This window comes from Canis lupus, chromosome 10 (genome assembly GCF_003254725.2).
Source record: "Canis lupus dingo isolate Sandy chromosome 10, ASM325472v2, whole genome shotgun sequence".
Lineage (NCBI taxonomy): Eukaryota > Metazoa > Chordata > Mammalia > Carnivora > Canidae > Canis > Canis lupus.
The window spans coordinates 49,447,104-49,470,866 of NC_064252.1; the positions used below are offsets into that span (position 1 = coordinate 49,447,104).

The 23,763-nt window shown below is 48.4% G+C and overlaps 1 protein-coding gene across 1 annotated transcript in view; it reads left to right on the plus strand.

Moving 5' to 3' along the window:
- EPAS1 (endothelial PAS domain protein 1) overlaps nt 1-23,763 on the plus strand; it is an 85,655-nt gene that overhangs the window by 55,101 nt on the left and 6,791 nt on the right. Inside the window, exons 4-11 of the mRNA XM_049115864.1 lie at nt 1,947-2,098; nt 2,483-2,567; nt 6,194-6,312; nt 6,429-6,634; nt 15,487-15,593; nt 20,617-20,764; nt 21,458-21,672; nt 23,201-23,394. Coding sequence (XP_048971821.1) covers nt 1,947-2,098; nt 2,483-2,567; nt 6,194-6,312; nt 6,429-6,634; nt 15,487-15,593; nt 20,617-20,764; nt 21,458-21,672; nt 23,201-23,394 — 1,226 coding nt within the window. The remainder of the gene's footprint in view (nt 1-1,946; nt 2,099-2,482; nt 2,568-6,193; nt 6,313-6,428; nt 6,635-15,486; nt 15,594-20,616; nt 20,765-21,457; nt 21,673-23,200; nt 23,395-23,763) is intronic.

Here is a 23,763-nt window from a genome sequence, read left to right on the forward strand (position 1 = left end):
GGCCTGCTGTGTTCCTCTGTGACTCTAGCTCCTGTCCTGAAGGTGGCTGGTCCTCAGTGGTGCCACAGAAGCTCCTTGGTAGAAACATCTCCTAATTTGGATTTGTTTTCTTGAGGAATAACAGCATATAGCCCAGAGCTTAAATTGAGGGGCTCAAGGGAAAAGAAAACCAAATAAATCCACTGCCCTTGCAGAGAGGCCCTTGGACCTCATTTCACAGGCCCTTCCTTGTCAAGTGGCCCAGAAATCTAACTGCATTTTACATTCCCTAGAACAGTCTCAAGTTGGAAGAGGTCTTTTAGTTAGTGAATATTAACTTTTATAAAGTACAAATTGCTCTCTAATCTTGTTCTGTAAATTAAATGAGGTCTACTTGGCGTGATGTTTGTACTGAATGAATACACATTTTTGCAAGTAAGTGTTATGTTTGGACTTAAATAATAAGTGAATAAGTGAATAATTAAATAATACGGGAGGAAGAGCAAGGCTGAAATGAAGTCTGTAGCCTAGGAACAACAGCCAAGGGCCTGGGGCCTGAGAACTTTCTTTGGGACAAGAGCTGAGTCAACATTTTGTCTGTTTTTGCAACTAGCTGAAGTGTACTTGAAAGGCCTCGGCTACTCACAGTGGTTGGTTGCGGGGTGGGTGCTTCCAGAGGCGGCCCCTAGCAACTACTTCTCCAGCCTGCCATGAGCGCAGTGGCTTGCCTTCTCATGTGGTTCTTGCCCCTCTGGTCTTCACGGTCTCTCTCCAAACTGTCAGCGTGCCATTGCCAGGTGATTCTCTCCAAAGCAGTGCTCTGAGATGCCACTGCTCCAGCACACTGGACCCACCTCAGTGGCCCAGTTTACTAAGTCTGGAAAATGGAGCCTCCTCTTTGGCCAGATGGATATCTCCTCAGTCCCTGGAAGGGAGCTTGCTCCAGACTCTTCCACCTCTATGTTTGCCCAGTGTCTGCCCAACCCAACCTGGCCCAGAAAGTTCTTTCGCTTTACAAAGTAAATGCCTGTTTTTCATGAGCCTTTTCAAATACCCTTTTGTGGAACAGTTGTCTCCGACCACCTCGAAACGACCCACTCTTCTCTGAACCCATCAGCACTTTATGTCTACACCCCTCTTTGGTCACCCAGCTCTGTTGCCCCTGAGTTTTTTACTTAGATTTTAGTTTCTGTGTGCTCCACATCCCCTGCCTAGGCTTTGAGCAATTTTAGGGCAGTGACAGTATCCTAGAGGGAGCAGAAGGGAAGAAAATATGACAGTGATTGGTGGCGTTCTTGGCATTTTAAATACTTACTTAACCCTTACAACTCAAAAAGATGGAAATCGTTATTTCTGTTTGGCTGATGGAAGAAACCGATGTTCAAAGAGGTCATTAGTCAAAGTCATAGTCTAATAGGAAGAAGAATAGATGCTATGTCTATTTGACTCCAGGCCTATACATGGTTAGGAGTCCAGCTGCTAGATTCAGCTGCCTGAGCCCACTAACCACAATCTTTATAGCCTCAGGAAAATAATTGAGTGCGTCTCTCTAAGCCTCACCTATAAGATGAGACAAAGAATAGTACCTGCCTCACAGGCATTGAAGAGATTATATAGTATGTTCAGTGTGGTCATTGCCCCGTGTACATTAGTGGGTAAGGTTATGGTTCCTAGTGCTGCTGTGACTGCTGTCACATCCATGACACCTGCTGCCACCATTACCCCTCATTCCAGAAGTATGCTGCCACTATGGCCTCACCTCCTGCAAAACCCTGTCAGGTTGTCCTCTGTGTAGTGGTGCTTATCAAATACCTGCTGTTTGGACACTTAGATGGTTGGCAGTGGGCATTTCCAGAAAAGTCCACTTAATGTCTTTGAGGCATCCCTGGAAGATGTTTGTCTGTACCAGCCACATCTATCTTAGTACCACATTCATGTAGGTCGTCCGACTATCCCTCTCTTTCCAGTGTGCTCTGAAAATGAGTCTGAAGCTGAGGCCAACCAACAGATGGACAACTTGTACCTGAAAGCGTTGGAGGGTTTCATTGCTGTGGTGACCCAAGATGGAGACATGATCTTTCTGTCAGAAAACATCAGCAAGTTCATGGGACTCACACAGGTGATGCCCTCCTCTGGCTCTTTCAAAAGGAGAAAATGAGTAGAAGGGGTAGAAATGAGTAGAAGGCTCTGGCCACATCCCTCCTGACCTTTCCCTGGCTGTGCCCACCCCGCTCCTTTCTGACCTCAGGCTACCAGCCTCAAGAACACACAACCCTGGTGTTAGGGTTGGCATTGCTGGTGAACCAACCCTTGGGAGTCAGGTCTTTGTCATCAATAGCAGTCCTTTGTTATGTCCAGATGTCTGTGCACATCCCTGGATTGGGATACAAAAGACCTGCTTCAGTCTGCTCTCTGTCTCCTGACCCTGGACAGTAGCTCAGCTGCCTCTTGGAAACTTCTTCAGTATTAGGAATAATGAAGCCCAACCTTGTTTTTGAAACAGGTGGAGCTAACAGGACACAGTATCTTTGACTTTACTCATCCCTGTGACCATGAGGAGATTCGTGAGAACCTGAGTCTCAAAAGTGGTAAAGTATTATTCACTGTGTGTTTTATTCCTTCTTATACAACCTGGGAGGGGATCTGCATTCCCTTTGTCTACAAATGGAGGGCTGATGGATCTTGGTCATCATGATCCAGAAAAAAAACTGGCATCCCTAAAATATCCAGCAGAGCTTATGGCATGAGATGGAGGGTACCAGAAGGACTTGGCACTCAGAGCTGTCTTCGGCCAGCCCTTTGTGGTGACTGATGCCATGCTAGGAGGGTAGTCTTTGGGGTTAGGACACTGTCTCCAGCAGGCCTCACCTCCCAAGAGGCCAGCATCTCTGCCAAATCCCACCACCAAAACCAGTACACATCCCTGTGCCCAGATGTTCACGAAAGCTATTGCTCTTGTCTATCATTGTATAACAGACCACCCAAAACATAGTAGCTTAAATGATCATTTTATTACCTATCATGACTCTGTGGGTTCTGTGGGTGGTTCCTGGCTCTGTGTGATTCAGCTGGGCTGCCGCTGCCATTGTCCGGGGGTTGTACAAAGAGGATTGACTAGAATGGCTCCCCTGCACCTCTGCCAGTAGCTGCAGGCTGGGACTCAGCCGGGCTGCTGGTAGGACTGGATCTTTCTCTCACTCTGTGGAGCCCCAGAGCCCCTCCCTCTCCAGACTTCTGATACATCCACTCAGGGCCCCCAAAGTGCAAAAGTAGAAGCTGCCAAACTTTCTAAAGGCTTAATCCTGAAACTGGCCCGGCATTACTCTGCCCCATTCTGTTGTTAGAGGGAGTTATAAGCCAGCCCCTGCTTGGTGTGGGAGGGAAGTACACAAGGCCATGACTATCGGGAGGCATGACTCACTGGGGCCACCTTTGGAGCCTAGATACCCCGGGAGGACAAGGCTTGAATCTGGTCTCCTGGTAATAAGACCCACAACAGCTAGTTTTGACAGAGAAGAAATTGAGAAGATCTCACATACTGTGCCCTACCTGTGGGGCTATCCAGTGGATGCCCGTGGATGGAAGGGCCCCCATAAGCAGAAGGCACTTCACAATGACTGTCAGAGCTGCTGCTTCATCTCTTGTCACTGGGGACCTTCAGGCATAGGCACAGTTGAGGATATTGCCAAGAGGACTGAAGCTCTGAGTGAAAGCAGGGCTCAGTGACTTTCAGGGTCCCTTTTGAACCAGAGATTCCCACGCCGTTCTGGGCAGATGGGCCCATGTCGGTCTATCTCCTTCAATATCTCTCGCCTGTCCCTACTGTGGGGTGTGAGCTTGTCCAGCCTGAATGACAGGCCGTGGCACCAAGCCTGAGAGGCGGGGCTTCTGCGAGGCACACGCTGCCGAAGCCTGCACTCCGAGGGCCTGCTTCCACCCTTGTGACAGGCTGAGCCTGCAACATACAGAATTCCAACCCCCTCCCCACCTAGCGGTCTCCCCCAGCCCCTCTGCTCCCCCACCTCTAGGCCTCAGGCCACCTGGCTCCTGAGCACACAGGCTGGAGGGCACCCCATGGGCTGTTCAGGGTTTTCTCTGTGATGCTTAAAAATCTTGTCTGCTTCTAGGAGGCAGGGGCTGTCAGACTTTCTGATTCTCTTTCTAAAGCATGTGCTGGAAGCCTACGGAGGTCCAAAGTCTCCTCTTCTTCACTCCAGAAACCCTTTGGCCCTTTGGTTCTCAGCCTGAGTTCAGCCACTGACGTAGTCTCAGACTGACTGTGAGACCTGAAGTGGGTCATTGCATTGCCCTATTCCTCAGAACCTCTCCTTTCAGATTAATGATGTTGGACCAGGCAAAGTCTAGGACCTTCCAGCTCTCAAGTACCATGATTCATAGCATGATTCTACTCTGTTTATCTGAGTAGAACTTTAGTTCTCTAGGTCCATGTGTCAAGGACTTGGGATCAAACTCCATGAATCAGCAAATCCTCATTGAAGGTGCCGGCCTGAGTGGACTCACTGGCGCTAGAAGCAATGGGTTAGTGTGAACACCAAGAGGAAGATAAGACCATGAGGCAAATTGTAGAAGGCTTTGAAGGCTGGGTGGAGGGCCTCGAACTTTATCCTGTAGACCGAGGGGAGCTCTTGAAAGTTTTTGAGCAGGGCTGGGGTAATCTGACTGGAGCCACGTTTAGAAAGATTAACCAAATGGCAGAATGAGGGAGGATCCAGAGGTTAGCAAGTTGGGAGGAACAAGAGTAACCCATGCCACAGCCACACACGTGTCCCTACAGCCCACTTACTCCCAGCACCTGAACTAGTCCTCGCGTGGGTCCACACCCCAGGATACAAGAATATCTCATGATAGGTAGACCCTACCTATGAGAATTAAAATTGGAAGGAACATCATTAAGTTTTGGAGAGATGGTTTTATTTTTTATTTTTTTTAAAGATTTTTTAAAAATTTACTCATGAGAGACACACAGAGGCAGAGACACAGGCAGAGGGAGAAACAGCCTCCCAGCAGGGAGCCCCATGCAGGACTCCATCCTAGGACCCCGGGATCAGGACCTGAGCCAAAGGCAGACCCTCAACCACTGAGCCACCCAGGCATCCCAAGAGATGGTTTTATAATCATGATGGAGAAATGTTCTCTCTTAAAAGAAGATTCACTTTCTCACTTTTGTTCTCTTACTTAGCAGGCTCCCCTAGGAATGTTTAACATAGAGTCAGAGATGCCAAAATCCATTTGACACAGCTCTTTGTGGTTACACCCATCAAATAAATCAGGGCCCTCTAGAGGATTATGGAGGTTTGTGACCATTTGGGGAAAAAAAGGCTCTGGCTTGTTCTGTGATGCTGGCCAGGCGGCAGGAGTGTACCTGGGAAGGTCCAGGGTGGAGATGGTAGTGGTGGAGGCAGAATTTAGGCACAGACAAGGGGGACTCAGCTGATGTGGACTGCATTCGTCACTTTGTTTTATGGAAAGTGGGGAAATCTCTGAGTGAGCAGGCATTTGCAGACTATCTGGAAGGAGGCTGTGTCATTTGTCTTGGTGATTTATTTAATTCTGGCTGAGAAAAGATCTGATCTGTGCTGCGTTCATCCTCAAAGTGAACTTGCTCACCAAACTCAGGAGGCTTAGGCCAGCAGTCTCTCTTGAGCCTTGACACATGTTACCATAGGGAGAAAGCTGATGGCGTTGTGTCCTGGATGCAGCTGTGGCAGGTTGAAAACAGCACCGGAAGGCTCACGTTAGTGATGGACAGGACTGAGGATAAACTGGGGGTGTCTGAGAGATATTTCTAATCTGAGAGGTTTATCCCCTTGAGAAGATGGTGGTCTCACCTCGACTGTCCCTTAGAGTTCCTTCTAGGGTACATGAGCCTGCCCCAGGAGAGATGTGTCCCCATTCTGGCCACCATGGAGTGAGCTCTGACTATGCACTAGGTGCAGGAGGGGAACAAAGCAGTGGAACAGCCCTCAGGAGCTTAGACTCCGGCTGGAGAGACAAGCCAGAGATGAGAAAACATGAGTCCGCTGGCCAAGATGATACTCAGAATTCATGGCAGGCCACGGGTGCTAAGGGAGCAGATTCTTGGGATATAGAAACAACACATTACCTGAAAAATGGCACCAAGACACCTCTCCTGAATATAAACGTAAAACCATAGTCACCCCACTCAGAGTTCCCTCTACTCTTCCCCATCCAGGCCCTGGTTTTGGGAAGAAAAGCAAAGACATGTCCACAGAGCGGGACTTCTTCATGAGGATGAAGTGCACAGTCACCAACAGAGGCCGGACCGTTAACCTCAAGTCAGCCACCTGGAAGGTAGAACGATGCCAGGCTGGGGCTGGGGTCCCCTTCTCCCACCCCCTGAACCCCCGCCCCCACCCTGAGACCATGCTCTTTGGCCCCACGTCTGACCCTCCATGGCTGGTCTCCAGGTCTTGCACTGCACTGGCCAGGTGAAGGTATACAACAACTGCCCCCCTCACAGTAGTCTCTGCAGCTACAAGGAGCCCCTGCTCTCCTGCCTTATCATCATGTGCGAACCCATCCAGCACCCATCACACATGGACATCCCCCTGGACAGCAAGACCTTCCTGAGCCGCCACAGCATGGACATGAAGTTCACCTACTGTGACGACAGGTGGGGCCCAGGAGTGTGTGTGCCATGGCAGGGCTGTGTTCCACCTGCATGTATGTGTGTGTGGTTGTGCCTGTGGGAAACCTAGGGGCCTGGGGAATGGATGTTGCATTGCTGGGCACAAGTTTGTGGATGTGTGTTACTATGTCATCCCATCTGTGCAGCTAAGGGGCCCCTCATACCATATCTGGTGGTTCCCCATTGAGGGCAATGTCAGGGGCAGACAGCAGAGCTGAGCTGTTGTGCTGTGTAGCACTGTTGACAGTTGTGGTGTATACAGAGCCCTCCACTTATGTGTCAGGCTCCTGAGGAAATTTCCAGGCCAGTCTCCATTCCCAGGAGACTGGAGTCTAGTCATCTCCCTCAGCACTCGCAATTCAAAGGCCAGCTGGGAGCTTTGGGGTCTGGCCTGGAAACTGCCCCATGGCTGCACAGCTTCCGCTGTTCTCTTCCATTTAATGAGCTCTACCATCAGCCTTTGCTCCTTCTGTGTCACCTCCATTCCAGCCACTGCTCAGCCTAATGTTGAAGGCTTTTTGATGAAGGAAGCTAGGCTGGATCCTGACCCTCAAAACCAACTCCCAATGGAAATTCTATGGGAGAGGGATGTGGTTCAGAGTATCAGCTCTGGTGAGATGGCCTGGGCTCAAGTTCAATGTTTGGGTGAGCGGTTATTCTCACTATAAGTTGTTCTTTTATTTTAAGTGGTTGAAGGAGTACCTGAGATTGCATATGTCCCTTCTTAGAATTGGCCTCCACGTAAGGCACAGTTGAAGGACTTATGTGAAAGGATCCTTGAGTCATACCTGTCCTCTGTTCTGACCATGGTGCCAGGACTCAGGCTCTTAGAGGCAGCAGGCCATTCTCTAAGTAGAGAGAAGTGCTCTAACCTCATAGGGAGAAAATGTCACATATGAAGACTTTTGTCCTGGAACTCTGACACAACACTGATTACAGTAGTTAATAGTGTAATTATTGGGACCAGGGTGAAGATTGGAGATAAAGATTGTTCCAAAGGCAGACACTAGAGAAATCCGTGTGTGTGTGTAAGGTTATTTCTCAGATGGAGGCTTTGCATTCAAATGAGCATTTTGGGCAGAAGACACAGTTCTATGATGTGCACCCCTCTCTAGTCTATTGAGGTGGCATGGGAAATGCCACTGTGTGGCCCACAGGTCTGGCTCCAGGGAGGGGTGGCACTGTGGATGCCTTTGCCGTACAGCCCAGAGCAGTGGCTGTAGTGCTGGGGACGATGTGAGCTGCATGTAACCCCTCTGAGGGAAGCTCATCCCTAATGTGACCCCACAAACACTGGGAAAACTCTGCAGTATGAGAAAATAACTTATCATTTCTAGATAATAGAAGAGAGAGGTTTTTTTTTAAGCTTAAAGACTTTGGTCTTGTTAAAATGAAGAAAAAAATCTCCAAAAGGAGTAATCGGAGGTTGTCTTCCACTCATTGCCTTGTTTTGAATGAGTTTCAGGTCATTTCCTGAAAGCAACTTTGCTTGGGATAAAAACAGGAGGAATGGGCCTCACAGTGGTTGAAGAGGAAAGGGACACGGAATAGGAGAGACCCTTGCATGCACTGCTTGCTTAGTCTGGCTCAGGGCTTATCGGCAGAGTCGATACTGGCTTGGGGGAACCTGTGATTTAGGGCTTTGTGACTCAGAGTGCGGAGGGCGATACTGCTTCTCAGTGCTGCTGGACACATTGCACTTTCAGCAAAATCTTGCCTTTTAAGAAACCTAATTACATGGCCCAAACTCGGAGTCCAGTGGTGCTGGAGGGATGAACGCAGCGGCACTTAAATACACAGAATGCTGTGCCTCACGGAAGTTGTGTTTAACTGATTAGCAGATTAGTTAACAAGGGCACAGACCTGGCTTAGACAGTTTATAAAGTGACTGTTATAAATCCTTAATCCCTAAGTGCTATTTCTCTATTGCTTTGATGAAGACTGGGATTTTTTGGTTTTGGTAGCTTGTTTTGTTTTCACTCTCATTAGAATGGGGTAAGGTATGCAAACACACAAGTGCAAGCATGCGCTCTCTCTCTCTCTCTCTCTTTCTCTGTTTCCTTAATACCCTTCTGAGATCAATGCTTCAAAACCCAACATTTATATAAGATAGCTAATGGGGGTAAATGCTTTCCATTTTCTGTTAAATCTAGGAATTTGCTCAATTTGATGACGACTAACACACATTGAGGGGCTATGATTTCCCACAAGGGGATTACTTTCCCATAAGGAAAATTGAAAGAATCTGATAAAATGTAAGGCAATCAGAATCCACTAAGTCATTCTTAAAGCTGGTTTAGCACTTTTTCTTCAATGTAGAAAGACCACAGACATAATCAAATGCAAAAAGAAAAAGGTTATGGAGAAAAGGGAAGGGGAGGACAGAGAGGGGAGGGAAATAAAACAAAAGAGAGAAAAGCAGGCTGAGATCTTACATTGAACTCATCCCAGAGTTGATGGAACCTGAAACAACCAACTCTGAAGCATCTGGAGTTGAGTACAGGCACGCAGATGACTCAGAACGCGTTTGTCTTGCTTCCCTTAATAAAGGGTCAGAGGACCATATTAAGTCTTGTAATTATCTAAAACATAGTAAACATTTTAAAACGTGAATTCTGTGACACTTCACGTCTGTCACATTTATATGTGTGGTTGACTGCTCTTGACCAGGGAAGCAAAGTGGTGGCAAGGCTGAAGGGGGATGTCCTGATTATATTGCTATGATCGATGACAAACTTTCTCCATTTATGACTCATATAGAACCGTTCTACTCCCTTTCCTAAAATACTGAGCAACCAGTGAACAAACATATTTACTGAGCACGTGATGTGTACCTAATTAGCCCTGTGCCAGAGACTATTATATCAAAGAAGTAAAAGAGCTTTTTCCTGATCTCCAAAAAGTTTAGATATTGAGACACCAACAACTGAATGGACCACAGGGAATGGTACAAAGTAGAGCATTGCGTTCACTGAAAAGGGGGAATAAGTCAAATTTATTCCCAAAAGTTTGACTCTAAAATGGAGTGGTTCTTAAATTCATGGGGAGGTGCCACCTAGCGGCGAAAGAGGGTCACTGTGAAGGGAACCCGGCATCAAGGAGGATGGGCTGGCTGAGAAATAAATACACAGAATCCCACTGTGATTTTGTCGGTTGTAGTCGTCTTCCTGTACCTGAGAAACAAATTTTAAAAGCAGATTGTATAGATAGGATCAGTAACAATAGGGAGAAAATGGTATCACAGTTAACAGTGAAAATTTCAGATTAATGAAGAGGATCATGACATCTTTACAGTTAAAGAATGCCCTGTTTTGCCATTGGATTAAGGCAACAGAAGGCATAATAACACCAGAAATTTAATAAATTGGATAAGTTAAGATGCCCGTGTTTCAGATCACAAATTCGAGATGCCTGGCTCAAATATATGATGACTTCCTTTTATGCAAAGAAGTCAGGAATGGTACAGATAATAATAGTGACAGAGAAGAGCTGGAGATCATATAGAAAAGGTCAGTGAAGAAAATTATAAAGAGCCATGAGGTGTAAGATACATACACATCAAAACACCTCAAAGGCAAGAATTTTGAAATCCAAGAAGAAAATCGGTCAACCTAAGGCAGATTAATAGTAAAAGATTATATACCTTCATTGCATAATGAGATACATTTAATAAATTATTTTTATTGTACTTTTTTAGAGAATGGGTGGAATTTTAAAATCCAGAGAGATCTTTGAGATTAATATATTATGTGTACTTTCTTAGTTTCCTATATAGTATATTCAAAATATTTTTGCAGACCTACACATTTCTTAGCCTTTCTGCACACATCTTACATAAGAGGGTATAGTGAATTTCTCTAAATCCCTGAGTTAGAAGAAACTTTGAGCACTCTCCCTGTGTATGTGTCTCCTCTAGATGAGAGTGTTCTGAAATCAACCCAGAGTTTTAGCATATATATGAGAAATGCTTAGATGTTATCCTGTCTAGTCTGTGTCAAATACTCCCTCGAAGAGGCAGCTCTACAAATTCTCTTTGCAATTCATTTCAAAGTTTAATCGACCTCGTAATTCAAAAATGATTCCTTCTACACCATCTGCTCCTCTCTTGCTACAATTTGAGGCAAACTTCTTACTGCATGTGGGTCTCAAGGTAATAAAAGGCCACGGGAGGCCTTTGGTGCCACTCAGAGCAGGGTCAGTCCAGGATTGAGGTAGGGCGGTCTTTCTAGGTATAAAGTCACCACACCTGTAACATGTCATACCACCAAGGTGAAAACTAATTGTCCCTTAACGGCAAAGCTGGTTGTATAAGATTTTATGTGACCATATAACATTCGAGGAAAATATAGGGCATAGGTACCATTGTTTAAGGCAAGTGAAATCTGTGTAAAAATATATATAAGCTGAAAGCACTGAAATCTGAGTATTATGGGTCTGGGTATTATTGGGGAAAACGCCACCAAAGCTTATGAGCACATAGAGAAACCAAAATGAAGTGAATCGGGTTGTTGCCCGGGAGAGGCCATCACCAGAATTGTGGAAGGAAAGAAAGCAGACTTTAATATAAGCATGGTTTATTAGCAAATGCATTCTTTGGAAAACAAAGCTCCTAAAACTTTTATCCTCTTAAATAGTTTAAAATATGCTCTAACCATCTTGTTTACATGATTAACTGACTTAACAGATCCTTTCCCCGGGTAGGGAACGGGTAAAAAAGCACAGCCAGACCTCGTCTGACTCCAGGCAGGGGTGTCTGCAGTCAGGGCGCTGGCGTCCCGGGTGCATGGGTGCTTGGCGGTCTCACCGGGAGGAGGAGCGGGCCATCTCATTAGCTCGGCCTTTGCTGGATTCCCTCTGCCGGTTGAGGCAACAGCCTGGACACTGTAGCCAAGAGAATCATTTTCTTCCTGGCACTCAGGAGCAGGGAATCCGTGTTGAAATGAGCCTCTGAGCATTTAAGGGTAGAGAACGGTTGCAGGATGATGAGTAACTGTCATCTTACATTATGAAGACATATTTAATCCTGAAGTCCAAAGCCCGGCGGTCTGACCCACATATTTACTTGGTGAAACACTTGAGAATATAATGACCTTTTTCCTCCATATTTTCTGTTTTCTTCCTTCTTTCTCTGCCTCCTGTGACTGCCTGTCGGTGTCTCCATCTCTCTCCCCAGCTCATCTTTGAGCTCTTTCTTCTACTTTACTGGTAAAGAGTGACCTCCATTCTCATTTCTGAAATCTGGTAAATGAAGCCTCTTTACTTTTCCCACTTCTCAGAAACAGAACAGCCCTACTGAGTTGACTTTTTAAATTTGAGTGGACCCCAGGCTGATTTTTTTTTTTCCAGTGAGTCAGGGATGAAAGAAAGAGAGAAAGAGAGAAAGAGAGAGAAAGAGAGAGAAAGGAAGAAAGAAAGAAAGAAAGAAAGAAAGAGAGAAAGAAAGAGAGAGAGAGAGAGAGAAAGAGGAAGAGAAAGAAAACAGTTTCCCTGCCCTTGATGGAGAGAGCAGATGAAACTGTTATCACAGCCCAGCTCCACAGGCTTCTCTGGGACCCGGGGACATTAGCAGGGAAGGCCCTCCGAATTACAGTAGCTGACCCTATAAACAAGCCGGGTTCATTAACCTCCCCACTGGCGTCTGCGTGCCTGCAGTTGGAGGCGAATGACCATTAGCTTCAAGTTGGGGTTTCCTGGCTTTGTGAAGTTTGACAACTCGAATGTTCTTCAATTGTGTTTGGGGTATGTGTATTTCCCAGTTTTTATAGTAGTCTGTTTAAAGAAATGAAGAAGGAGACATTAAATATTTATTTTAGTTGACAAGATAAATGAAGGCCACTCCTGGGAAGCTAGCTGGCAATTCTGAAGTCTTGGTTTGTTTGTCCATTTCCAAAACATGCCCATTGTGTGCCTTTGAATGCATGGTACAGTAATTAGATTTTAAAGATGTCATATTACGAGGCTGATTATAATAAACATTTACTTTGGACGCTTTAAAGATTCTAATCTTGAAAGAAAAGTTCATTTCTTCAGGGAGTGGTGCTATATCTTTTCCAGAAGAGCCTTACTTTTGAGGGTCTCTAGAAAATTCTAGCCCTGCCCAAGAACAGAAGCAATTTATCTGGCAAATCGGCAAGCCTGTTGACGGCCAGCCTCCTGTCAGCAGGGCCCACTGGTACAGTTCCTATTCCCAGGCTTAAGCTCCAAGAGGCACCAGACCCGACTGGAAAGCTGCGTGGTTGTAGGGAAGGAAGGACCAGCACTGCTCTATCAGCCTCCTGTTCTCCCCCAGTCTCCACGTCGCTAAGATGCTATAGGGCAGCAGCCCTGGATCGGGCTGCCAAGGAACAGGTCTGTTGCTGATGAGGTCAGAGACCTCTCTGCTCTGGGCCAAGTGAGGGGACACATCCTCCAGGTCTGAGAGCCACTGGCTGGTGCAAGCAAACTGCTGGAATCTCACTGGAGAAATCTCCACCGGGCTGAATCAGCTGAGGCCTAAGCCGCTCAGCCCCATTGGGCTGCCCCTTGTTTGACAAGGGCTTTAACCCCTAAGTCCCACCTAGGCAGAGAGTTTTTCTCTTCACCAGACATGCCTTCCAGAATGAAGAAAGGATGGATTGAATATCATGAGGGGTCCTGCTGAGAGCTGTGTGTGTGTGTGTACGCACACACCGACATCCATTGACAGAGTTAATCACATTCTAGGAGAAAAAGTAGAGCTTTATCACCCAGATCCCTTGGGAGTCCTGGGACAGACAGGGCTCTGGCTATACTGTGGGTCCTAAGAGAGAATCAGTCCACCGGCCAGCTACTCAAGTACGTACTGAGCACGCATTATAGGCAAGGCCGAAGAAGAAAGTGGTCCCTGAGCTCAGGGGTTGGCAGCCTAAGACGTCGGTAATTCTCTGACATGGGTTCACCTATTAGGGCTTCATGAGGAGACATCACTGGGGGCTGGGGGAATGAGAGAGGGCTCAATGGAGAGGGCCAGGCCATAAGCTGGCCTTGCCGTCATCAAGGCTTGGAGAAGAGAGGAGAAAAGAAGGTGGCGACGTTCTGCAGCAAGAATGGGTGTGCTGGGTGTGGGGGGCTTGGAGCGGAGCAGTCTGCCAGGGCACAGGGTGTAACACATGCTGCAGGTTAGGTGAAACTCACATCGCATGGAAGTTGGAGACCAGACTCCAGAGGGTCCTGGAAGTTAGGTGGAGTATATTTACCTTTTTTTTTTTTTTTTAAGATTTTATTTATTCATGAGAGACCCAGAGAGAGAGAGAGAGAGAGAGAGAGAAACAGAGACACAGGCAGAGGGAGAAGCAGGCTCCATCCAGGGAGCCCGACATGAGACTAGATCCCAGGTCTCCCTGGGCGGAAGGCAGCACTAAACCGCTGAGCCACTTGGGCTGCCGGTATATTTACCTTTGATCATGGTAATGATAGTGGTCAACAGGGGTTGGTGATAGGGAAAGCGGTAGATACTTACATGGGGCGCACAAGATGGAAATAGGATCTCCATCCTATTTTGGGAGAGTCGGGATTTCCTAGCCCCCACCTCCAATATACACATACACATATTTTAATTCTGGGAGATATATGCAGAGGCACTTTGGAGAGGGGAGAGACTAGGGACAGGAACCGAGGAGCCCCTGCCTCTCTGCTCTGTGCTCTCTGCTTTTACTTCCCCCTCTGTGTTGTTAATTTCCAACGTGGATAAATGACAGGGCTGGATCCCGAAGCCCTGCATTCTGAAATAGAGCTTGTAATCATAAGAGTATAGCATCCCTTCTGACTTGTGGCAGGCCAAGTAAACAAGACAATGAGCCCATTAGAAAAACTGCAGGAGACAGCAAAGCTTACAAGAATTGATATGTAGGTGTGATGTGGGAAAGTGGCTAATCTGGTGGTTCTTGGGTGGGGCTTCTTCAATGATTCTGGAACAGAGCAAGGAGCCCTAAGAGTGTTAAGTGATCCTTCATGGTTCTCCACATTTGTCTGTTCTCTGCCCACTTCCCATGAGACCTAGACACCATACAGGAGGAAGAAAGGGACATTTAGGCCACTCGAGCCCTGTCATTTCAGAGCTGCCCACCTATCAAGTTGTAATGAGGAGCTGCATTTCTACTACCTTGATTTCATATCTTTTCCTCTCAGCACTTCCCGCCCACCCTCCTTTCCTTGAAATGGGGAGGAGCAGGTAAAGTACCGTGGAAGGCAAACCCAATGTCCAAGAAGTTCCTGTGGTCACCAGGCAGCACCTGAGGAAAGGCACTCAGAGGAATGAAGATCATGCACAAGACAGGGTGGGCTCTCCCGCCCGGCTTCCTTTTAACTCGCTGCCTACCATGCAAAGGCCGACTCCACACTCTTCCCCACCGAAGCCACACTATTTTCACTTTTCATTTATATCACCCAGAAGTAGAATAAACTCGATCTGGTAATCATTCTTATTCTATCCTTGGACAGTTGTGTGGACACCAAGCAGATTGTCTGCTCTCCCTGGATCTCCCTCATCAGCATAAACTGGGGGGTGAGGGGTGTGAGAGTCCCTTCCAGGGGTCGTTGGGAGACTAGGTGTATGTGTATATTGGAGGTGGGGGCTAGGAAATCCCCTGACTCTCCAAACATGACTTCAGGAGGGGTAGAGGTTGGGCGGAAGCACAATTGAAGGTTGACCACCATGTTTTTGTTTTTGTTTTTTAATTTGGATGAATGGGGTGACCAGGAAGCCTGAAGTGTTTTCATCTGAATGTGTGCATTTGATTTACCTTCTGGATTTAGCTCCTTGAGCCCCTGCCCACATTCATATAGGCTCTCTCCCCATATATATTTTTTTCTTCATTTAGAATCACAGAACTGGTTGGTTACCACCCCGAGGAGCTGCTTGGCCGCTCAGCCTATGAGTTCTACCACGCTCTGGACTCAGAGAACATGACCAAAAGTCACCAGAACCGTAAGTTCCTGGAGCACCCCTGTGTGGCTCCCTCATATCTGTGGAATATGGCCTTGAGTGGGGTGTGACCTGTGAGACCAGGGAAGACCTTCCCTCCTTCATCGAGCCGTCATCATGTGTGACAGACAAGACCTGTGCCCTCAGAATGATTAGAGAACTGAGGCTGCCACCAGCCCAGGTGACAACTTCACACAAATCAGGAAAAGGGCCCATCCCCCAGGGGGATACCCCCACACCACGGCACAAAGCTTAGAGTCAAAGGTGGGCTGAATCTCGGTCCCCACATTTCACTTCTACCCAGCACCCTTGTGCAGTCAGCAATTTGCACAGCCCTGTGAGACAGACAACCCTGTAGAGAACAACACAAGAGGACATGAAGTCAACTGGGTTGTATGCTGTAGAAGCAAGTATACCCGTTCAGAGAAGAGGTGGCCTGGGAGAGTTCAGGAAAGGAAAGGGTGGAGCCGTTGAGTTGGGCCTTGAAGAATGGGGGAGGATGGGGCTAAACAGGCAAAGGTAGTAGGGCAGCACTGTAACACGTGTTGAGGTAGGCCGTGGTTCTCCAAGAGCTCGCTTGCTGAATCAGAGAACTCAGTCTGAGGCTGTCCAGGCAAACTAGTGGTGGCATATGGACACTGTGCTTTGTAACTTGAAAGAAAGCCTGAGTTATGAAAGGATACTAGAACAGGGCTGTCCAGTAGAGCTTTCTGCAATGGAGATGTTCTACATCTGTATAGCCCACATGAAGTGTCTAGTATACCCAAAGGTCTGAATTTTTAGAAATTTAATTTTGCTTAAATTTAAACACCCACACTTGGGTAGTGGCTACTAGATGGCACAGGGCAACTCTAGTGCCTTCACTTGGCCCGTATTCCCAAAGTAGCCTTCCCCTTTGCAGGTGATCCAAGACAGTCTCCTTGAATCCATGCAGCCCGTCAACGTGCAAGGACTTTGGGCTTATAACCCTATACTTGGCCAGCTGGGGGACATAGGAATTTATAGGATTGCTCATCAACTGAAGGGATCTCATTTCGGAAGGAAGAGGAGGGTTGTGGGCTCTGTGGGAACAAAGTGGCTCATATCTTTAGCCTCAGTGTCTAGCACTGTTTGATAAAATGCAGGCACTAAGTCAGCAATAAACCCAAGAGTAATACATGTATTTGGGAAAGAATGCTTCAAAATAAGTACTGACAGTAGTGCAGACAGAGGTGTCGAGAGGATCGTAGGAGGATTAAAAATGGGTAAGTCTTAACAGGATTCACAGTGGCCTGGTTGGTCTTGGGACCCCAAGATTCGCTGTGGTTTGGAGTGTTGGTAGAGAAAATGGCGATGCTGCTGTGTGTCTGTTGTTTCTAAATCCATTGTCTATCCTCAGGACAGCTGAGTTCAGAGCAGCTAACAGGTTAGCAACCCATAAACTGTGTGTGAGCACAGCTAATATCCTCTGATGGACTGAGATCTTCTCTTTCTAATTGGTCTCTCTGCTTTTTCCTTGTGGCTTTGGGGTTTGAGCTGACAAAACAACAAAGCCCCTTATGATATCTCAGAGAAGTTTCTCACTATACTGGCTGGCAGGAAAAAAAAAACCCAACCAGCCTAGATCCAGCCTCACTCAGGGACCCAGAGAATGGGGGATGGAGGTAAAGTTACCTTCATGTGCCTGTGGATGTGACCCAACCCTAGCCTGCCCCAACTTTGAAATTAGGATGTGGTTCCAGCCTGCATGCTGGGATTCCCCATGCTTTTCTGTTACATGGTGGTCCTTGCTCCCAAAGTCATCCTGACACTGCGACTGCAAGACCTGGGCCCTGACCCAGTTGACTCATGGATTCCCCAGGGCCTGGCTTCCTGGGCCTTTCCTCCTTACACGTAAAATTGGAGAAAGGTCCAGCTTTCTTCTTCAGCCAGGGGTGAAGTCAAAGCACGGGGCAATAATAAAAGTTTCTGGGAATTCCTGGAGGACAGTATTGTACTTTGTCTTCTGGGGTAAAAAGAGCCGAGGACACTGCTATCAAAAGGAAGAAAAATGATGACTTCTCAACTAGGCATGGTAAAGGATTTTCTCCTCCTCCTTAAAAATCTTTGATCCTTAAAACATTTTGAGCTGGGATAAAAATTTGTCTTACCAGTTTCCCGCTGACTCCAAGGGGAAATATGGTGCTTTTTATTGAATCCGTATATTTAAGCATTAGGAACACTTAAAGGGAATTCACAACCCAAACAGAAATCATAGGCTCCCTTCTTCTCCTGATGGAGCCAAGTAAAGCTGCTCTGAGCTCAGCGGCCTCGTACCAGCAAACCCAAATCCAGTAGAGGGAAGTCTGCGTGGGTTGAAAATTGGGTTAATGCCAGCTAAAACAGAAGCATCTATTTCTGTCTCTCCATCTCTCTGTGTGTATGTGTGTGTGCCATTGGGTTTGTGCAAATAGAGTTGTACCACAGACTCACACTAATGCTGTGGAATAATTGAAGGTCCAACTTAGAGGCCAGTCCAGGTTTATACGCCAGCATCCCAAGTTTCCACGTGAATGTGTGTTTTAGCCTGTGAACGTTTACTGTCGAAATTACTGGGGAAGCTCTGTCCTCAAACCAGATTGAGATAATTGAAAGCCATCATTTCCAAATGGATTAGTAATTTATACATTGTTACTCTGGCGGGGGGGGGGTGTCAGGGGGGAGAGGGTAGGGGTTGGGGAGAGTTGGGGGGGCAGTTTCTCTTTGTTGTGTGAGGACATTATGTGCTCTTAGGAAAACAAGATTAAAGGCCATAAATGGCCTATCTACCAAGGAGCAGGCCCCTCACCAAGGCTGGCATTAATGAGCAGATGGTTAGAAAGCAGGCATAATTACATTCTACTGCCAGAGCAGGCCCTCGCCTGCAATCACGAGAAATGCAGTTAAGACCTTTGCTCACTGTGCTGCTTCATCAAAAAGAGTTAAGAGCCCTGAACTTTGTCTGCATTAAGATCCGTCTAAATAAGTTAACTCCAGGCACTTGAAATTGTGCAAGAATCGTTTCTCTGCAGCAGGACCAATTGCAAATGGAGGCTTCCCAGTGGATGGCGGCTCGGGGGACGCAGAGAGTGCTGGGCTGGCAGTGTGGTGGTCCAGCTCATACTGCGTTGCTACTGGCCTGTTAAGCAGGCCACAGTCACCCTAGCCTTAGTTCCTTTCATGTCAAAAGACGACGATCTCTCTCCTCTTGGGGGCCCAGGGTTGTGTTAAAAACAAACAAACAACTAGACCAGGGTGATACAGGTCACTTTGGAAAAGAATGTGGCAGCTGCCTAAAAGAAAGCATGTACTTAGCCTGTGATCTGGCCGCCGTTCTCCCCAGCTGCACCCACAGTCCATACAAAGATGTGTATACACAAGTGTTTATAGCAGATTTATTCCTCCTAAACAAACAAACAAAAAGACTGAAAACAACTTACACATCCATCTACAGGTGAATGGATAAACCCATTATGGTACCTCCATACAATGGAATACAGCTCATCAGTAAAAAGGAACAAACCATGAATCCCTGCAACACGAGGAATCTGGAAAACATGCTGGGTGAAAAGAAGCCAGACACAAAAGAGTACATACTCTTGTACGATGCCACTTATATGCAGATGGAGAGAAGAGCAGCACATAGTGACACAAGACAGATCAGGGGTGGCCTTGGGAGCCGGGGTGGCGATGGGGATGAGTGGCAGAGGCCTCAGGAGTTTGGTGGTGGCGGGCTGATGGGAAAGCTGTTTACCTCTGATGGTGGTGATAGTTGTTTGTCAAAACTCGTTGCCCTGTATGCTTCAGGTAGGTGCCTGTCTATCACAGGTGGATTAAGACCTCCCTGAAGTTGATTTTAAAAATGAAAACCAAACCCCGAAAGCTTCGATTGGGAGTCTTTCATGTGGACTGTGATCCTGTCTACTGTTGCCACTGAGGGGCCCTTTCGGCAAACTACCCGGGAGTTCTCGGCCTCAGTTTCTTCAGATATAAAACAGGAATCACGAGAGACACCTCACGGGGTCATTGCATGTTAGGTGAGCCGATGAGAACACTGATCCTTACGGACGGCTTATGTGCCAGGCAGTTCTAGTTGCTTTGCAGCAATGAGCTCATCTTGAGACAGTTTTGAACACTGCAAAGCGTCGTACACACACGAGTTAGTACTTCTGCACCTTGGAGGTAGGTGTGTGTTCGATTTTTGAAGAGGGCAAAATGTGCCCAGAGAAACATCAGTGTAAATTAGTAGGAACCAAGCTGCCCTCCTCAGCCTCACCAGGGTGGTGAATGGGGAGGTGGCCCCTAAGCCTACCAGGAGAACGGGGTGCAATTCTCCGTGTTTAATGAGAAAGTGGATATTCTCCCGTGGGGCCCCTCACCACGTTCTCTACAGACTCTGGGGAAGAGGTAGCTTTTCCTATACAGCATTTGCCCGGGACATTCAGTCAGCATTTCTGCACCTGATCAGCCAGGCAGGCAGGTTTGGTCCTCAGCATGTGGTATGGCGGGTAGCTAAAAATGATCGTTACCATCCTTACTATTATTTTTATCAGCACTTCATTTTGCAGCAGAGGAAACTGAAACTAAGAGGGATTGCTCTTTTCCCAAAGTCCCCATGCTAGCGACATTTCCTAAGGCTTTCACCATGCCTGTTCCAGTTCTGTGACTTGAGGAGGTCGGAGCTAGGATCCTGAAGAATGCAGTCCCAAGGAATGAAAGTAGATGCACAGTTCAAAAAAACTACCAGAAATTCTAACATTAGTCGACTTTAATTAAGAGACGTATTGATTCATTTTTTTAATGGGAGCAGATGAAGCGTTCTGGACTGGGGAGTGGGGGACACCTTCTCAGTGCTTGCATACAGTAAAAGAAGTGTTAACTGAGCATTTAGAATAATTGGAAGAGGAAAGAGGTCACAAGGAGGTCCCTGCTGTCCTGGTGCCCATCCCATTTCCCCCCAGACCACCGTCCCTGTGAGGTCTTGCTCCGCAAACCTCCCTGACCTTGGGCTCCGTTTCTTCTCCCCTAGTGTGCACCAAAGGTCAGGTGGTGAGCGGCCAGTACCGGATGCTTGCAAAGCACGGGGGCTACGTGTGGCTGGAGACCCAGGGGACGGTTATCTACAACCCTCGCAACCTGCAGCCCCAGTGCATCATGTGCGTGAACTACGTCCTGAGGTAAGCCTGTCGGGGCCACAGGGCTGGGTGTGCAGGATGCCTGAGCTCCCCAGACGGAGGGCAGCAGGCCCCGGGGAAGGCAGACCTACTGGAAACCCTGGCACTACCTTTGCGAGCTCTGTGCAGTGCTTAGGACCCGGAGGATTTTCACAGGTGTCTCAGGAACTCTCGGATGTCTGGGGTTTCCCCTCCCCAATGGTTTCTCCCCACCCCCACCCCCACCCCTGCGTCTTCCCCCATCTGTCATCTGTGTCATGGCTCTGACCCACATGGGGAGGCAGACAGCATAATTGTCATTTAATAAAATGAGGAATAAGGAAAGTGATAGTGCTCCAGCTTTCCAGGAGAGATGTAACAGCTCCATGGTGCCTGGGGAGAAAGTTGGAGCTGGTCACTGCTAGTGTTAAACAAAAACAGAAACCATCACACCCGTGTGTACAGTGCAGCCCCCACACAGTAATAAGACAGCGTCCAAGACGCATCCATATCCAGAGGGCGCTCCCCAGGTTGCTGCCTCCATGACCCCAAAGTTTGCCGTGTGGTTCCTTACAAATGCTAGCAGGCGTCTGGACCCATGTTTTTTTGGCTGAAAGGGTTAGCTGTCCGGTTGTCCATGTGTTGGGGGGGGGTGGGGGGCGTAAAAGGATTTTGCTAGAAAACGTGGGTGGTCTGAAGCACCTCTCGTCCCACCAGTGAGATTGAGAAGAACGACGTGGTGTTCTCCATGGACCAGACGGAATCACTGTTCAAGCCCCACCTGATGGCCATGACCAGCCTCTTCGACAGCAGTGGCGAGGTGGCGGTGTCCGACAAGAGTGACTACCTGTTCACCAAGCTGAAGGAGGAGCCCGAGGAGCTGGCCCAGCTGGCCCCCACTGCAGGAGATGCCATCATTTCTCTGGATTTCGGTGGGTGCTTCTTAGCTGAACAGGGGCCTGCTGAACCCTCTCGTGGGGTGCAGGTGGGGGTGGGGAGGAAGTTCTTACTGGAACAGGCCTCCCTGGCTTCAGTTCTTCCTTAACCCCTGCCCCTTCCATGGTCTGGTGGCCAGACTGTGCTGAGCACAAGAGCGACACATGGTGCGGAGTAAGATGGTCCTGCTGCTGACTTTGCAAGGTCCTGAGCAGGGGGTGGGGTTGTGGGGGACTCTCTTCTTTATTTATTTTTATTTTTTTTATTTTAAAGATTTTTATTTATTTACTCATGAGAGACACACACACAGAGAGAGAGAGGCAGAGACACAGGCAGAGGGAGAAGCAGGTTCCATGCAGGGAGCCCAATGTGGGACTCGATCCAGGGACCCCAGGATCATGCCCTGGGCTGAAGGTGGCACTAAACCGCTGAGCCACCAGGGCTGCCCGGGGGCCTCTCTTCTGAGGAGTCACTGGTTCTCCAACACGGGCAGTGAGGGCCTGAGATGAGGGAGGCCGCTGGCCTGTTTTCACAGTGAGGGCCAATCCCCATCCCCTGGGGACAGATTGCTCGTTTAGGGAGAGGGGCAGGCTGAAATAATAGAAATAGTTCCAGAAATATGGCTGGAGGAAAGATTCTGGCCCAGGATGATGCCCTCATATGCACTATTTCTTTAAAATGCTGGCCTGTCCATAGGGCCGTTGGGTGGCTCAGTAGGTAAAGTATCTGACACTCGATTTCAGCTCAGGTCATGATCTCAGGGTTGTGAGACTGAACCCTGTGTCAGGCTCCCCACTGAGCGTGGAATCTGCTGGAAGATTCTCTCTCCCCTCTCCCTCTGCCCTTCCCCCTAACCCTGTGCATGTGCTCTAAAAAAAAAAAAAAAAAAAAGAAAGAAATGTTGTTCTGTCCAGTGGAGATTTGTGTCCTGTGGCCCCAGGCAGAGTTTCAGCCCATTCCCCGCCCATGCTGGAAGCACCTTCCATGTGTCCCTGTTCCCAGGTTGTGAGCCCCCTCACCCTCACCAGCCTGGCCCAGGGCCAGCAGCACCTCCCTGTGCTCATCCCAGAGTGGCTTGTGCCCTCTGGAAGTGCTCTGCAGAGGCCAGCTGGGGATTGCAACTTCAGAAACTATAAAGGGCAGCGGCCCCAGGACGAGGAGTTTTGTGGCTTCCCAGTTTTGTGGCAGTACTGAGGCAAATTGCCCTGTTTTCCTCTTACAACCCCCTCCTCGTGGACATTGCTGACTACCTGTCGAGGAAGTAGGTCCCAGTACCTGTAGTCCCTGACAATGAAATCCTCCAGGAGGGTGCTCCCTTCAAAGGGAGATAGTTCATTGCCTCACAGTCCCTGGTAGGGGCTCGTTGCTGCGGCCCAACCTCGGAGGCTGAGGACCTAGCCCCAGGCCTGCTTTCAGACCCTCCTAGGGCCTTCTGAGCACCCTCTGGGCTCTCTGCCCAGGGGTAAGCCCAGTGGCCAGTCCAGTGGCCGTGGGTGTTAACCAGCCAGGCCCTTGTCTCTGCAGGGAGCCAGAGCTTCGAGGAGTCCTCATCCTACAACAGCGCCCTCCTGCCCCCAAGCCAGCCGTGGCCCAGAGAGCTGAGGAGCCACAGCACCCAGAGCGAGGACGGGAGCCTGCCCGCCTTCACTGTGCCCCAAGCGGCGGCCTCCGGGAGCGCCACCCCAAGTGCCACCAGCAGCAGCAGCAGCTGCTCCACGGTGAGCACCCTGCCTTGGGGTGAGGACATGGAAAGGGTGGGCTGTTCCTTTTAACTGCTGCAGGATGGCCGAGTAGACAGCCCAAACAGGAATATGCCCGCATGCCCCTCCAGTGAGCCCAGAACCCCGTAGAGTGGTGGGGACGGATGCTTACCTGCCTGCTGCCCCAGCCTTTGCCGTTACTGTCTGCACCCCCATCTACGCCCTAAGTTCCTTGGAGATGGGGGCCGAGTTGCACACAGCTTTGAGCCTGTAGCTCGGTCCCAGTGCGGGACAGTCACCGTCCTGCTCCAGGCAGATAGCTGTATGGTCTCCAGAGCCCCGCCGGCCACAGCCCTACTTGTCAGCAGGGGTCCCTCTACACATACT